At 39.2% G+C, this 16297-nt stretch overlaps 5 protein-coding genes across 10 annotated transcripts in view; all 5 read right to left on the bottom strand.

The window, feature by feature from the left end:
- Positions 1-11503, bottom strand: part of LOC115668944 (major strawberry allergen Fra a 1-3-like) — a 45338-nt gene extending 33835 nt beyond the window's left edge. Inside the window, exons 1-3 of one of the 3 annotated variants that reach the window (XR_008816724.1) lie at positions 11238-11503; positions 10699-11139; positions 2164-2254 (exon numbers count right to left, since the gene is read on the bottom strand). Coding sequence is in view for 1 of the 3 variants with exons in the window: in XM_030590291.2 (XP_030446151.1) it covers positions 10844-11139; positions 11238-11421 (480 nt within the window). In the remaining 2 variants the exon portion in view is untranslated. Of the gene's footprint in view, positions 1-2163; positions 2255-10608; positions 11140-11237 lie in introns of those variants that run through there. The other 2 variants (XR_008816723.1, XM_030590291.2) reach the window with 2 other exon arrangements.
- Positions 1-16297, bottom strand: part of LOC115669316 (major allergen Pru ar 1-like) — a 70534-nt gene that overhangs the window by 28265 nt on the left and 25972 nt on the right. For 2 of the 3 annotated variants that reach the window (XM_056312043.1, XM_056312044.1), the window contains exon 2: positions 62-483. In XM_056312043.1, coding sequence (XP_056168018.1) covers positions 62-242 — 181 coding nt within the window. In that variant the 5' untranslated portion in view covers positions 243-483. Of the gene's footprint in view, positions 1-61; positions 484-16297 lie in introns of those variants that run through there. The other variant, XM_030618749.2, reaches the window with a different exon arrangement.
- LOC115691994 (major strawberry allergen Fra a 1-3-like) overlaps positions 2164-16297 on the bottom strand; it is a 37300-nt gene continuing 23166 nt past the window's right edge. The window contains exons 2-3 of one of the 2 annotated variants that reach the window (XM_056312040.1): positions 2795-2964; positions 2164-2696 (exon numbers count right to left, since the gene is read on the bottom strand). In XM_056312040.1, the coding sequence (XP_056168015.1) occupies positions 2401-2696; positions 2795-2964 (466 nt within the window). In that variant the 3' untranslated portion in view covers positions 2164-2400. Of the gene's footprint in view, positions 2697-2794; positions 3082-16297 lie in introns of those variants that run through there. The other variant, XM_030618748.2, reaches the window with a different exon arrangement.
- LOC115691996 (major strawberry allergen Fra a 1-3-like) lies at positions 5172-6163 on the bottom strand. Its single transcript, XM_030618750.2, has 2 exons — positions 5899-6163; positions 5172-5800 (listed from the first exon to the last, which is right to left on the bottom strand). The coding sequence occupies exons 1-2, from the start codon at positions 6080-6082 to the stop codon at positions 5505-5507; spliced, it is 480 nt and encodes a 159-aa protein (XP_030474610.2). The 5' UTR covers positions 6083-6163; the 3' UTR covers positions 5172-5504.
- LOC115691991 (major strawberry allergen Fra a 1-3-like) lies at positions 14881-15736 on the bottom strand. Its single transcript, XM_030618746.2, has 2 exons — positions 15441-15736; positions 14881-15343 (listed from the first exon to the last, which is right to left on the bottom strand). Exons 1-2 carry the CDS (start codon positions 15622-15624, stop codon positions 15048-15050), a joined length of 480 nt encoding a protein of 159 aa, XP_030474606.1. The 5' UTR covers positions 15625-15736; the 3' UTR covers positions 14881-15047.

Below are 16297 nucleotides of genomic sequence, written 5' to 3'. Positions count from 1 at the left end.
TTAATTCCGAGATCTCTATATATACTTGACATGGTAGAAATATGAATATGATCCGACTTACTTTCACCGAAGTTGGTTTGCTTAATGCTACCAACTCCGCCATCTCCCTCGATGAACTCGACGCTCTTGATGCCCCCGGGAACGATCTTGGGTAGGATATGGGAGTCAAGGAACAAAGCCTTGAACATCCTCGATGGTGCAACGACACTTGTGATCTCCTGCGAGTAGGTGACAACTCCCATGTTGGCCTCGTAAGAAACAAAGAGAACTGAACTCAAGAAGGGTGGGAGAAGGGTTTGATGTAATTGCTAATGGAGAAGGCTTGAGCTGATGAAGATGATGAAGAGAACTACTTGGTACTTATTGGCACGTCCTCTCTTTAGTACTCCATCATCATTCAAAGTTCAAAGCACTCCCAATTGGACCGAGCCGAACTACTTTCAAGCCTTTCTTGTTTTTTTATTGGGAGGAGCCACCAATCATCTGGAAGGATAGGAAAAGTACAAATCACGATCAAAGCTCTATTGTTTGACCGTAATGATAACAACGTGAGGTATTGCAATTAATAAGATATTACTTATTCATTCGCAGACATTTGGGCCCATTACGATAGTCTGTACTTGGTGCACCACCTCTCTAGAAAAAGTAATTCAAATCGAATGTTTTGATCATACTGTGAATCATCCATTTTCGTTGAAACAACAGCGTAAAATAAGTGAGTCTAGATATATTAGACATGAACTTTAAGTTTGATACCAGATAACCATGACCACCGTTGCTAAGAGTATAACTCTAGGTTCGTTCGTTGCGCTATCAAGGACAGTCACGGAAATAAGTTTAGGTGCCGATTCTCTTGGGGAAAGGCCAGACTCCTAGCTCCCATAGTCAGATCAAAGGCTGAAATTTAATATAAATGGTCCATGAAAAGATAACAAAGGAGCCACGGATATAATTGCACGATCGGCTAACGACTCAATAGTCCAACCTTGGACAAGAAGAGAACGTAGGAACTCATCGATGGAAGTGTTAGCGGTAGCTCTTCTTCTCATCTGCAATTATGCTAAGTCCCTTGGCATCCGAAAAGTAATTTTTCAAACCAATTGCAATGTCTTAATTGATGTTATCCAACAAAACAATCTTTGCCCTCAGTATTCAACCATCTTTTTTCAACACAATCCAGATTAGAGTTAAGCTTGGACTCGTAAACCCAGCTAATAGAGCTACTCATACGCTTGTAAATTGGGCTTTTGATGAAGTGGGAATCGTATTTTCTTTTCTTTTTCACAGTCTATCATTTAAAGTTAAAAATATTACATTAGTAGAGCCTTCTTTAATTTATTATTCTGACGTCGGTACTGCATCCTGTTTGTACTCTGTAATGCTTTGAAATGAAAAGTTACCTTTAGAAAAAAAAAACAGTGGCGAAGCTCTTTTTATTTATTTTTTTAATCGAAACGGATCTGATTTATTTTGCTTCTGTTTACAAAAGGCAATTTTGCTAGTTTGACTTTTCAAATGCCACTATAGCTAAGTCATCGAATCGAAATGACTGTACTCTAAACTTGGATTAACTCGTATAGACAAATGTCTCTATTATGACCGTTTTTTTTTTAAAATTTGTTTCTACCTTTTATTTTTCATCATTGCTAGTCAAATTTTCTCCATTTTTATTTGGGAAACAATGCTTGCTTTTCATCTGACGATAATCTATCTAACTTAGGAAAAGTAGGGATAAATGCTTTGAAAATCCTAAAACTATTCACAAAATGCTATCAAGTTCTAAAACTTTCATATAGTAAATCAAGTTCTAAAATTTATCACAAAAGTGCAATTGAGTCCTAAAACTTTCAAAAAGTGCAATCAACGGAAAGATTTAATTCAAACGATTTGACAAGTTTTAGCACTTGATTACACTTTTTGAAAGTTTTCGGTCTCAATTGCACTTTCATGACAAGTTTTAGGACTTAATTGCACTTTTTGAATGTTTTAGGACTCAATTGCATTGTCATGATAAGTTTTATGACTTATAATGCACTTATCCCAGAAAAGTATAATGAAATGCTCAATTTTCCCTTGCGCTTCATTTTGCCCCTACATCTCTTCTTTATGCAACTCATCTATGAATCAAGTGAAAATTCACCTTCATGACCACAAAGGGAGATCTTTTCTTGGGAAAAATCCATAATTTATCGGATTGCTCATTGCTCCTTCCAGTTTTATTTTTTGGCATGGCCTTACCCACAACCTTCAAACCCTTTATGACATACCAATACACACGATAAAAAACCTTTCCTCGCCCAGATGTTCTGAGGCAGAGTCAAAGGGAAAATAGAAGATACAATACAAACTTTCCACTCACTTTACCCTATCATCACTCAGAAAGGATCTTGAGAAAAGCATTTAGGCGCAAACACTGGGGTTGGCCACGAGGTACTCCTCAACAGCCTTGAACAGTCCCATGGCTTTGTCTTTGCCCTTCTTGATGTCCTCCTCCTTGAGCTCACAACCTTCCTTGACGTGGTACTCACTAGTCATCTTGCAGACGCATCCGCTGCCAGCCGCGATGAACTTCACTTCTTCCACGACGCAGTCGATCTTGTCGAACTTGATGTCGCTTTCGATCATGGTATATTTGCAGTAAAAGCTACCTACGTCGAGAGCATCAATCTTGTGCTTTGTGTACTTGATGTGGGAGCCTGTTATGTAAATTCATTAAAGTGAAGAAGTTAGTTCTTAATTCCGAAGTCTATATATGTACTTGACATGGTAGAAATATGAGTATGATCCGACTTACTTTCACCGAAGTTGGTTTGCTTAATGCTACCAACTCCACCGTCTCCCTCAATGAACTCAATGCTCTTGATGCCCCCAGGAACAATCTTGGGTAGGATATGGTGGGAGTCGAGGAACATAGCCTTGAACAGCCTCGATGGTGCGATGACACTTGTGATCTCCTGCGAGTAGGTGATGACTCCCATGTTGGCCTTGTAAGAAACAAAGAGAACTGAACTCGAGAAGGGTAGGGGAAGGGTTTGATGTGATTGATAAAGGAGAAGGCTTGAGCTGATGAAGATGATGAAGAGAACTACTTGGTACTTATAGGCAATTCCACAGTTTAGAACTTCATCGTCATTGAAAGTTCAAAGCACTCCGGATTGGACCGGCCGAATTACTTTCGAGCCTTTCTTGTTTTCATATTGGGAGGAGCCACCGATCGTCTAGAAGGTTACGAAAAAAGGACAAATCACGATCAAAGCTCTTCTGTGTGGCCATTATTATAAGAACCTAAGGTGAGGTATTACAATTAATGAGAAATTGCATATTCAATCGCAGACATTGTGGGCCCATTACGATAGTCTATACTTGGTATACCGCCTTTCTAGAAAAGGGAAAAGTATCACCTATTGTATTGATACGAATTCAATCCTAAACATTTCAATTAAGATAATTTAGTCATAAACTTTTTATATTTGTACCAATTGAGTGCATTCGGTCAATTTAGGCTAGAATTGGTGACGTGGACACCAGTCGTCCTACATAACACGACCAACGCTGACGTGGAAATTTTTAACAATTTTTTAATAATTTTTTCAAACTTGTTTATTAATTTTTCTTTTCCTTTTTCCTTGTTTTATTTTTATTTTCGTTTGTGGCAGGTCAGTGTCACCAAAGCTCGCCGTCCACTAGGTGAGGGTCACAAAACCCCCGCTAGCCTCCATGAGGGTCATGGCCCTTGCTTGGCCTCACCCAGATGTGGCAAGGCGGAGGCAGGTGGCAAGGCTAGCCTTGTCAGGGCCTCGCCTGACACAAGCAAAGGCAACCATGGCCTCGCCCATGGCTAGCAAGGCCGAGGCAAGCCTTCGCCAGCAACTGGCGAGGCCCTAGCAAGGCCATGGCCACCTTCGCCAGCGGCTAACAAGGCCCTGGTCAACAACAGCCATGCCACGTAAGATACCCGACATCCACGTCAATGATTCATGGCCTAGATTGGTTGAATTGACTCAATTGACAAAAATGCAAAAGGTTTATGACAAAATAAGCTCAATCGAAAGGTTTAGAAGTGAATTAGCACCAATGCAATCGATTTAGGACTTTTTTCGTACTTTTCCCCTCTAGAAATAGTAATTCAAATCCAATATTTTTTTCATACATGAGAATCATCGGTTTTCGTCGATACAAAAGTGTAAAATAGGTGATTCTAGATAAGTTATCCCTTGTTTAGCTCCGAATTGCCTAGATACAATCTTTTTTTCAAAAAGAAAATTGAAATTTTTTAATCAAGAACTGATTTAGACACGAATTTTAGGCTTGATACTAGACAACCGTGACTGTCATTGCTAAGGGATAATTCTATGTTCATTCGTTGTGCTATCGAGGACAGTTGCCGAAATAAGTTTAGGAGCCAATTCTCTTGGGGAGAGGACAGAGTCCTAGCTGCCATCATTAGATCAAAGGCTAAAATTTAATGTAGACGATGCATGAAAAGATAAAAAGGTTCATGAAAAGATAACAAAGGAGCCACGGGTATAATTGCAAGATTGGTTAGCGACTCAATAGTCCAACCTGGACAAGAAGAGAAAGTTGGAACTCGCCGATGGAAGTGTAAGTAGAAGCTCTTCCTCTCGCTTGCAATTATGCTGAGTCTCTTGGCATCCAAAAAGCAATTTTAAAAATCGATTACAATGTCTTAATTGTTGTTATCCAACAAAAGGGTATTTGCCCTCGGAGTATTCAACCTTCCTACTTCAACACAATCCAGGTTAGAGTTAAGCCGGGACCGGTAAACCCAATGATGAAGCTACTTATGTGCTTGCAAATTGGGCTTTAATCAAATAGAAATCGTATCTTTTTTTCTTTTTCATAATTTCCCTTTTAAATTAAAAAATGTTATATTGTTCTAATATTGGTACTGCTTCCGTTTGTACTTTGTAATTCTTTGTTTAAATGAAAAGTTATTTTTAGAAAAAAGAAAGCGCTGTTTTCTTTTTTCTTATAATCGAAGTGGATCCGATTTATTTTGCTTCTGTTTACGAAAGGCAATTTTGCTTGTTTGACTTTTCAAATGGCACTGTAGCTAAGTCATCAAATAGAAATGACCGCACTTTAAACTTGGATTAACTCAAAAAGACAAATGTCTCTATTATGATCGTAAAGTATAATGAAAGGCCCAATTTTCCTTTGCACTTCATTGTGCCCTCTGTCTCTTCTTTATGCAAACTCATATATAAGTCAAGTGAAAATTCACCTTCATGACCACAAAGGGAGATCTTTTCTTGGGCAAAATCCATAATTTATTGGATTGCTCAATGCTCCTTCAAGCTTTATTTTTTGGCACGGCCTTACACACAACAATCAAACCCCTCTATAACATAGAAGTCGCACTATAAAAACCTTTCCTCATCCAGAAGCTCCGAGGCAGAGCCAAAGGGAAAACACTAGATACAATACAAACTTTCCACTCATTTTACTCTGTCGTCACTCATAAAGGATCTTGAGAAAAGCATTTAGGCGCAGACATCGGGGTTGGCCATGAGGTACTCCTCAACAGCCTTGAACAGTCCCATGGCTCTGTCTTTGCCCTTCTTGATGTCCTCCTCCTTGAGCTCACAACCTTCTTTGACATGGTACTCGCTGGTTATCTTGCAGACGCATCCACTGCCAGCCGCAACGAACTTCACTTCTTCCACAACGCAGTCGATCTTGTCGAACTTGATATCGCTTTCCATCATGGTATATTTGCAGTAAAAGCTACCTGCATCCAGAGCATCAATCTTGTGCTTCGTGTACTTGATATAAGAGCCTGTTATGTATATTCATTAAAGTTAAGAAGTTAGTTCTTAATTCCAAGGTCTATGTATGGACTTGACATGGAAGAAGTGCAAGTATAATCCAACTTACTTTCACTGAAGTTGGTTTTCTTGATGCTACCAACTCTGCCATCTCCCTCGATGAACTCAACGCTCTTGATGCCCTCGGGAACAATCATGGGCAGGACATTGTGTGAGTCAAGGATCATAGCCTTGAACAGCCTCGACGGTGCAACCACACTTGTGATCTCCTGCGAGTAGGCGATGACTCCCATGTCTGCCTTGTGAGAAACAAAGAGAACTGAACTCGAGAAGTGTAGTGGAACGGTTTAGTGTGATTGCTAATGGAGACTGGAGAGGGCTTAAGCTGATGAAGATGATGAAGAGAACTACTTGGTACTTATAGGCAACTCCATTGGTTAGGACTCCATCGTCATTTAAAGTTCAAAGCACACCAAGTTGTACTAGCCGGCCTTGATTTAGTTCCACGTCACGACAAGAACGAGGAAGAGAACGGTACAAGAACTCGAGTTCCTCTTGTTGGAGTTGATGCCGAAAACACCTAAAGGGAAATTCTTTATTTTTTTCATAGATGCAAAGAATTAAATAGTTAGATTTAGTTTGTTTCACGTAAAATAAATTGGAAAATATTTTTCTAAAAATATTTACGTATATTACTTGCAATAATTAATCAATAAAAATATTATCATTATCGAAATAATTTATATCTAAACATTTTCATGGACGATGAAATTTTTTTTTGTCTATTCATTTTGTATAAGTAATACGAGAGATCCTTTTCAAGAAAATATTTTCTAAATCATTTATTTTTCGCGAAACAACCGTATCCTTAAATTACTGTCCGGTTAGGGAAGCTCGTGTCTCGAGCCATACTTGAAATTTCGGGTTTTCTTTTGCCAAGTTCATATTGGTTGACTTGCCACTAGGCCCTTGCAGTATGTTAATCTCCAAATTTTACCCGCATATGTAATTTTTCATTTCCATGACAAATAATGACAATCACACTCCATAAGAAAGTCAGATAATACGTAAAAGTCAGACAACCGAACTTTCAGTGCAAAGAGCTCTTGAAACAGTTGTCGCCAAATTGTGTTCACTATCATTGTGGACCTACTACCAAGTTGGTCAAGAGAGAATAATTTCATTTTATTAAATTTAGTCTCACCGGCATTAAAAATGTGAATGATTAATTTAAGATATTAGCTGGAGAGAATAGACAATGTTATGAAAACATCATCGGTAGCCATAGGGCCCTTAATCCTTTGACGGTGGAGAGGAGACTTTGGAATTCGTTGCTCAACCCTTTCAACTTCAAACTTGTCTCCTGGTTGAGTAGGAACCAAAGAAGAGCTGTTACGAGGAAAAAAATCAACAAAGTGATGCTAATCGACCATGTTGAGGTACATCTAGTCTAGATGGGTCTCGGCGAAATATAATTGCAAACTGAATAATCGCACATTGAATAGTTGAATTATCGATTTAAGTTAATAATTATATTAAACTTAAAATTCCTAGGCTTTAATTTTTAAAGTGAAACTTAGTCTAATTAGGATGCCAATGGTATCAAATTTTGACTCCCTTTTGGTGATCTCTCAATTAGATTTTTATTGTTCATCTTAACAAGTGGATCCAGATCCAATAATTGATTAGATAATTTCCTAACATATATGTCACTCATTATTTCCAGAGAGAAATATCACGAATCATGAGGATTGCCAAGTGAGAATGGCAGCTATTGATGTTTGGTTTGGCAAAAATATTGCTGGTAAAGGTTGTCGATGTGGGTGATGGTATGATGGCTTATGGTGGACGTCGTTGATGGTGGCAGCCGGGTATAGGCGGTGGAGAGAGAGAGAGTACTTAGGTTTTGCAGACGTGATCAATTTTGAGTAAGACATACCAAAATTAACGTTGGGACAGAGAGACTTGAATCGGTCTGGACAGAGGATCTTTATTAATTCCCACATGGCTTGAGCTGAATTTATTGATGCTTTCAGTCGTAAATTGGGTATTACTACCACTAAAACAATAGCCTTAACGGTTTGTGATTTTAAGATTTGGAAAGCAATTAACTAATTTGAGGAGTGAATAGAAACTCTATTAGATCTTTTTCTTATTTAATTTTGTGATGTAAAAGTTGAGTTTGTGGTCCGTTTTGTTTGGTCTTACTCTGTATAAGAGTTACAAGAATTAGCCCACATTGAAGTAATTTTCTCGTGAATAGAATTGTCCATTTGTTGATGACCTTTCTTTACTGAATTAAGTGGGGAAATTTACGTGCTACTATGCGAAAATCGTGTAGGATATCATTCTAGTTGTAACAACAAGAAAACTAAATAAATAAGAAAAACTAAAGTGTAACATGAAACAGTTTCTTTTAGCTGCAATACATATAAAAGAAATGACACAATAAACGAAAAACATTGACAATGATGGAACACCTATCGGTGAGCGCGAGAAAGTTACACCAAAACAAAGTACTCTGTTTTTTTAGGCATTTCCTTTTTCACACTCTCCGACGAAGTGACACCAAAACAAAACAGAGTCCTCTGTTTTTCTCATTCGCTCCAAAATTCTTTTGCCCGCCTTCCGACTCACATGCTATGCTTTTGTGGAATCCACAAGCAACTCATCCTCATCGACCCCGTTAGATTGCTAAGTTTTATGGCCGCGATAAACTCCAAATTCATCAAGATGGGAAATGAAGTTATGGTCATTGAGAATAGGGTTAATACCACGAAAACCCCAAAATTAGTACACATGTGACAAATTTACTCCAAACTAATCTTTTGACTGCCAAAAATCTGAAATTGGTACACCTGTGATAAATTTACCCTCTGTTAATTTCCGTTAAATTTTACCTTTTCATTTTGATTTGTTCCTACCTTTTACTGTTCGAAACAAACGCGAAAAAAACAAATACAGAACACAAGAATTTACATTGTTCGATCACAAGGTGATCGGGGTAAGTACAGCGCAAGTGCCATAACTTTTGTACGGAGGACACTTAAGTGCCATAACTTTTTTTTGGCTCACTTGAGTGCCATAACTTTCAAAAAAAAGATCACTTAAGTGCCACTTACGAGCTGGTCGTGAGGGCCCGAAACCGCGGCTTTTCCGGCCGAACAATGACCTTCCCGGTGAGGCGAGCACCACCAGCTTGAAGAGGGGGTGTCGGTGAATCATTCCATGGCCTCCGTTCGTCTCGAAATTTTCATTTTAGCCTCCGTTGACGAAGGTAAAAATGCTTCATAGTCACACATTTATCGAGCCTATTTGTGTGACTACGAAGCATTTTTACCTTCGTCAACGGAGGTTAAAACGGAAATTTCGAGACGAACGGAGGCCATGGAATGATTCACCGACACCCCCTCTTCAAGCTGGTGGTGCTTGCCTAGTCGGGAAGGTCACCGTTTGGCTAGAAAAGCCGCGGTTTCGGGCCCTCACGACCAACCCCTCTGACAAGCTAGTCGTGAGGGCCTGAAACCGCGGCTTTTCCGGTCGAACGGTGACCTTCCCGGCGAGGCGAGCACCACCAGCTTGAAGAGGGGGTGTCGGTGAATCATTCCATGGCCTCCGTTCGTCTCGAAATTTCCGTTTTAGCCTCCGTTGACGAAGGTAAAAATGCTTCGTAGTTACACAATTTATCGAACCGATTTGTGCGACTACGAAGCATTTTTACCTTCGTCAACGGTGGCTAAAACGGAAATTTCAAGATGAAAGGAGGCCATGGAATGATTCACTGACACCCCCTCTTCAAGCTGGTGGTGCTCGCCTCGCCGAGAAGGTCACCGTTCGGCCGAAAAAGCCGCGGTTTTGGGCCCTCACGACCAGCTCGTAAGTGGCACTTAAGTGATCTTTTGTTTGGAAGTTATGGCACTCAAGTGAGCCAAAAAAAAGTTATGACACTTAAGTGTCCTCTGTACAAAAGTTATAGCACTTGCGCTGTACTTACCCCCAAGGTGATCTACGTCCACGAGCGAGACAAAACAAGATTTCACTATAATCAAAGAGAGTACAGTTTTCAGAAGTCGAAAAATGACTTAACAAAACCTCACGGCTCACAAATCTCTCCCAAGACGAAAAACTCTCTTAATCAATGAAAAACCCTAGCCGCAGTATAAATAGTGCTCCCCAGAAAATTTTCTCGAGGGCATAGCCCCCGAACCCTCCAAGACATTTGTTTGTTTGCTCCAGCTTGGGCGGACCGCCATAGAAATTTGTTTGCTTGCTCCGCATCACAAACCAAATCTCAATTTTTTCTCCACTTTTGGGTCACACAAATAATATGTCGGGACGGGTGATGAACTGGACCGAGTACATAAAATTCAAGACATATTTAACATTTACTTTTCTTCTTTGCTAGTCAAATTTTCTCCATTATATTTGGGAAACAATGCTTTCTTTCCATGATTTGCAAAGAAGCACACTATAGCCTAATTAATCAATACTAAGTTGCATTAATTATGATGAATACAGTTAGTGGAAAATTTTATTTTAATAAATCAAATTGGATAAAATAAACAGGGTCCCGGTGTATTCTCATCAAAAGCAAAGTGATTCACTACTACTTCTTTTATTTCTTGTATTGCAAGAGTATAGAATTATTGTCTCATTAAGTTCCATTTCTTTTCATCTAACGACAATCTATCTTGCTTAGGAAAAGGATAACGAAATGCCCAATTTTCCCTTGCACTTCATTATGCCCTCTGTCTCTTCTTTATGCAAACTCATCTATAAGCCAAGTGAAAATTCACCTTCATGACCACAGAGGGAGATCTTTTCTTGGGCAAAATCCATGATTTATTGGATTGCTCCTTGCTCCTTCAAGTTTTATTATTTTGCATGGCTTTACACACAACCATCAAACCCTTTATAACATAGAAAACACACGATAAAAGCCTTTCCTCACCCAGAAGCTCCGAGGCAGAGCCAAAGGGAAAACACAAGGTCCAATACAAACTTTCCTCTCATTTTACTCTATCATCACTCATAAAGGATCTTGAGAAAAGCATTTAGGCGCAGGCATCGGGGTTGGCCACGAGGTACTCCTCAACAGCCTTGAACAGTCCCATGGCTCTGTCTTTGCCCTTCTTTATGTCCTCCTCCTTGAGCTCACAACCTTCCTTGACGTGGTACTCGCTGGTCATCTTGCGGACGCATCCGCTGCCAGCCGCGACAAACTTCACCTCTTCCATGACGCAGTCGATATTGTCAAACTTGATGTCGCTTTCGATCATGGTATATTTGCAGTAAAAGCTACCTACGTCGAGAGCATCGATCTTGTGCTTCGTGCACTTGATGTGGGAGCCTGTTATGTAAATTCATTAGAGCGAAGAAGTTAGTTCTTAATTCCAAGGTCTATCTATAGACTTGACATGGTAGAAGTGCGAGTATGATCCGACTTACTTTCGCCGAAGTTGGTTTTCTTGATGCTACCAACTCCGCCATCTCCCTCAATGAACTCAACGCTCTTGATGCCCTCGGGAACAATCATGGGTAGGACATTGTGTGAGTCAAGGATCATAGCCTTGAACAGCCTCGACGGTGCGACTACACTTGTGATCTCCTGCGAGTAGGCGATGACTCCCATGTCTGCCTTGTGAGAAACAAAGAGAACGGAACTCGAGAAAGGTAGTGTAAAGGTTTAGTGTGATTACTAATGGAGAGCGCTTAAGCTGATGAAGATGATGAAGAGAACTACTTGGTACTTATAGGCAACTCCATTGGTTAGGACTCCATCATCATTCAATGTTCAAAGCACACCAAGTTGTACTAGCCGGCCTTGATTTAGTTCCACGTCATGACGAGAACGAGGAAGAGAACGGTATAAGAACTCGAGTTCCTCTTGTTGGAGTTGATGACGAGAACTGCTAAAGGATTTTTTTCACTGATGCAAAGAATTAAAAGTCAGAGACGACCGAACTTTCAGTGCAAAGAGCTCTTGAAACAGTCGTCGTCAAATACCGTACACTATCATTGGGGACCTACTACAAAGTTGGTCAGGGGAGAATAATTATCTTTATTAAATTTAGTCTCACCGGCATTAAAAATGTGAATGATTAATTTAAGATATTAGCTGGAGAGTATAGACAACGTTATGAAAGCATCATTGGTAGCCGCAGGGCCGTTGATCTTTTGAAGGTGTAAAGGAGACTTTGGAATTCGTTGCTCAACCATTCCAACTTCAAACTTGTCTCCGGGTTGAGTAGGAACCAAAGAAGAGCTCCTATGAGGAAAAAATCAACAAAATGATGCTAATCGACTATGTTGAGGTACATCTAGTCTAGATGGGTCTCGGCGAAATATAATTGCAAACTGAATAATCGCACATTGAATAGTTGAATTATCGATTAAGTTAATACATATATTTAACTTAATATTCCTTGGCTTTAATTTTTAAAGTGAACTTAGTCTAATGAGGCATGCTAATGGTCTCAAATTTTGATTCCCTTTTGGTGATCTCTCAATCACAAGGTATTAGATTTTTGTTGTTCATCTTAACAGATGGTTCCGGATCCAATAATTGATTAGATAATTTCGTAACATCTATGTCACTCATTATTTCCATAGAGGAATGTCACGAATCACCAGGATTGCTAAGTGAGAATAGTAGCTATTGATGTTTGGTTTGGCAAAAATATTGCTGGTAAAGGTTGTCGATGTGGGTGATGGTATTAGGGGTGAGCATAGTTTCAGGATAGAACCTAAAATCTGAGAACCTGACCGGTGGGAACCTGTTGGTTCCAGGTTCCAAGGTATGCAGGGTAGCTTTCAGGTTCCAAAAATTGGTGAACCTATTTCGACGGATAGGTTTCAGGTTCTAGATAGGTGAAACCTAGAACCTTAAAACTTAAACAAGTTTTTTGTATTTTTTCTTGGTCTATATGTTCACGTGATCCTGCAGTATTCCATGGTGTTAGATAATGAGTATATAATCTAGAACCACTAGTTTGAGCTTTAATTTTATGACTTGTTAATATTTCATATTCTTCGTGTCTCTAAGTATAAATTGTGTCAGTAAATCGTAGTAGCAAGTGGTGGTCATTAAAGGTGGTGAATCACTGCAATACAGGTAGAACCTGGGTAGACCTTGAAACCGATTCTGGAACCTGTGACAGGGTAGGTTCCAAGTTCTGAGGTACATAAGGTAGGTTCCAGATTTCATTTTATGACTTGTTAATGTTTCATATTCTTCGTGTCTTTAAGTATAAGTTGTGGTCAGTGGTTCGTAACAGCAAGTGATAGTCATTAAAGGTAATGACTTACTGCAATACACGTGGAACCTAGGTAAACCTTGGAACCGACCCTGAAACCTGTGACAGGGTGGGTTCCAGGTTCCAAGGTATGTAAGGTAGGTTCCAGGTGGAAACTGTACGAAACCTGGAACTACTCACTCCTAAATGGTATGATGGCTTATGGAGGACGTCGTTGATGGTGGCAGTCGAGTGTAGGCAGTGTAGAGAGAGTGAGAGAGAGTATTTAGGTTTTGCAGACATGATCAGTTTTGAGTAAGACATACTGACTTGGATCGGTTTTGACAGAGGATCTTTATTAATTTCCACATGGCTTGAGCTAAATTTATCGATGCTTTCAGTCGTAAATTGGGTATCACTACCACTAAAACAATAGCCTTAAGTAATATAAGCAATCATATTAGAAAAGGTTAGAGCGAACAATTTTGTGATTTTAAGATTTGGAAAGCAATTAACAAATTTGAGTGAATAGAAACTCTACTAGATCTTTTTTCTTATTTAATTTTGTGATGTAAAAATTGAGTTTGTGGTCCGTTTTATTTGGTCTTACTCGGTATAAGAATTATTGGAATTAGACCACATTGAAGTAATTTTCTCGTGAATAAAATTGTCCATGTGTGGACGACCTTTCTTTACTGAATTAAGTGGGAAAATTTACATGCTACTATGCGGAAATCATGTGGGATATCATTCTAGTTGTAACAACAAGAACAAATAAGAAACATTAAAGTGTAACATAAAAGAGTTTCTTTTAGCTGCAATATATATAAAAAGGAAATGACACAATAAACAAAAAACATTGCCAATGATGGAACACCTATAGGTGAGCGTGAGAAAATAACACCAAAACAGAGTCCTCTGTTTTTTTAGGCATTTCTTTTTTCCCACTCTCCGATGAAGTGACACCAAAACAGAGTCCTCTGTTTCGACAAAGTAACACCAAAACAGAGTCCTCTGTTTTTCTCTCTCGCTCCAAAATTCTTTTGCCCGCCTTCCGACTCACATGCTATGCTTTTGTGGAAGCCACAAGCAACTCATCCACTTTGAGTCCGTTGGATTGCTAAGTTTTCTGGCCGCAATAAACTCCAAATTCATCAAGATGGGAAATGAAGTTGTAGCCATTGAGAATAGGGTTAATACCATGACAAACCCCAAATTAGTATATAGGTGATAAATTTACTTTAAACTAATTTTTTGACAGCCAAAAACCCCAAACTGGTACACCTGCGATAAATTTACCCTCCATCAGTTTCCGTTAAATTTTACCTTTTATTTTAATTAGTTTCTACCTTTTACTTTTCCTCTTTGCTAGTCAAATTTTCTCCATTATATTTGGGAAACAATGTTTTCTTTCCACGGTTTTCAAAGAAGCACACTATAGCCTAATTAATTAATACGAAGTTGCATAATTATGATGAATACAGTGAGTGGAAAATTTCACTTTAATAAATCAAATTGGACAAAATAAACAGGGTCCCCGTTTATTCTTATCAAAACAAAAGTGATTCACTACCACTTCTTTTATTTTCTGGATTGCCAGCGTATTGAATTATTGTCCCATTAAGTTCCATATCTTTTCATCTGACGAAAATATATCTCGCTTAGGAAAAGTATAATGAAATGCCCAATTTTCCTTTCCACTTCATTGTGCCCTCTGTCTCTTCTTTATGCAAACTCATATATAAGTCAAGTGAAAATTCACCTTCATGACCACAAAGGGAGATCTTTTCTTGGGCAAAATCCATAATTCATTAGATTGCTCATTGTTCCTCCAAGTTTTATTTTTTTGCATGGCCTTACACACAACCATCAAACCCCTTTATAACATAGAAAACACACGATAAAAGCCTTTCCTCAACCAGAAGCTCCGAGGTAGAGCCAAAGGGAAAACAGAAGACACAATACAAACTTTCCACTCATTTTACTCTATCATCACTCAGAAAGGATCTTTTGAGAAAAGCATTTAGGCGCAGACATGGGGGTTGGCCACGAGGTACTCCTCAACAGCCTTGAACAGTCCCATGGCTTTGTCTTTGCCCTTCTTGATTTCCTCCTCCTTGAGCTCGCAACCTTCCTTGACGTGGTACTCGCTGGTCATCTTGCAGACGCATCCGCTGCCAGCCGCGACGAATTTCACTTCTTCCACGACGCAGTCGATCTTGTCGAACTTGATGTCGGTTTCGATCATGGTATATTTGCAGTAAAAGTTACCTGCGTCAAGAGCATCGATCTTGTGCTTCGTGTACTTGATGTGGGAACCTGTATGTAAATTCATTAAAGTGAAGAAGTTAGATCTTAATTCCGAGGTTATATACAAGACTAGATGGGGTAGAAGTGCGAGTGTGATCCGACTTACTTTCACCGAAGTTGGTTTTCTTGATGCTACCAACTCCACCATCTCCCTCGATGAACTCAACGCTCTTGATGCCCTCGGGAACAATCATGGGCAGGACGTTGTGGGAGTCAAGGATCATAGCCTTGAACAGCCTCGCCGGCGCGATGACACTTGTGATCTCCTGCGAGTAAGTGACGACCCCCATGTCTGCCTTTTAAGAAACAAAGAGAACTGAACTCAAGAAGGGTAGTGGAAGGGTTTGGTGTGTGATTGCTAAAGGAGAAGGCTTGAGCTGATGAAGATGATGAAGAGAACTAGCTGGTTCTTATAGGCAGTCCAGGGTTTTGTACTCCATCACCACCGTTCAATGTTCAAAGCATGTCGACCAAAAAAACAAAAAGTTCAAAGCACACCAAGTTGGACTAGCCGGCCTTGATTTACGCCTTTCTTCTTTTCATATTAGACCGAGCTGTCGGTCATCTAGAAGAATTGAAGATGGCCATCGTTATCAAACCCAAAGTAAATTATTACATACAAAAATTATGACATATAACTGCGGGATTATTTGAAGTGACCTTTAATACTTTCACTTTTTTTCAAATCTTGCTTTTATTTTTGGCCTGCAAAATCTTGCTTTGTTCACGATTTAGTTTATGTTTAACATAATTGGCATTTTCTTATCATTTTGCAATCACCTCTCTAAGATAAAGAGTTTTTTTTTTTTGCATAATTCCAAATGTGAAGTCAATCTTCTAATTTTACTGGGGCTGAAAAATGTAAATGTAACGACCCTTTATTTTCTTCCCGTTGAATGACTTAGTTTAACAAGTCATTTTATCATAAGACGAAATTTTTCTTTTTCTTCTTTAATAAAAAGG

This window comes from Syzygium oleosum, unplaced genomic scaffold (assembly GCF_021117445.2).
Source record: "Syzygium oleosum isolate NSW1041296 unplaced genomic scaffold, Sole_v2.1 Sole_v2.06, whole genome shotgun sequence".
In the NCBI taxonomy this organism is placed as follows: domain Eukaryota; kingdom Viridiplantae; phylum Streptophyta; class Magnoliopsida; order Myrtales; family Myrtaceae; genus Syzygium; species Syzygium oleosum.
The sequence above is the reverse complement of the archived record's forward strand: the minus strand, read 5'-3'. Positions and strand labels throughout refer to the sequence as shown.

What these genes read in the sequence shown, in the direction of transcription:
- LOC115691991 (XM_030618746.2), bottom strand. Translation starts at nt 15,624, where the DNA reads ATGGGGGTCGTCACTTACTCGCAGGAGATCACAAGTGTCATCGCGCCG. An exon ending in GAAAACCAACTTCGGTGAAA is followed by an intron (nt 15,344 to 15,440) that starts GTAAGTCGGATC and finishes ATTTACATACAG; the next exon opens with GTTCCCACATCAAGTACACG.
- LOC115691996 (XM_030618750.2), bottom strand. Translation starts at nt 6,082, where the DNA reads ATGGGAGTCATCGCCTACTCGCAGGAGATCACAAGTGTGGTTGCACCG. An exon ending in GAAAACCAACTTCAGTGAAA is followed by an intron (nt 5,801 to 5,898) that starts GTAAGTTGGATT and finishes TATACATAACAG; the next exon opens with GCTCTTATATCAAGTACACG.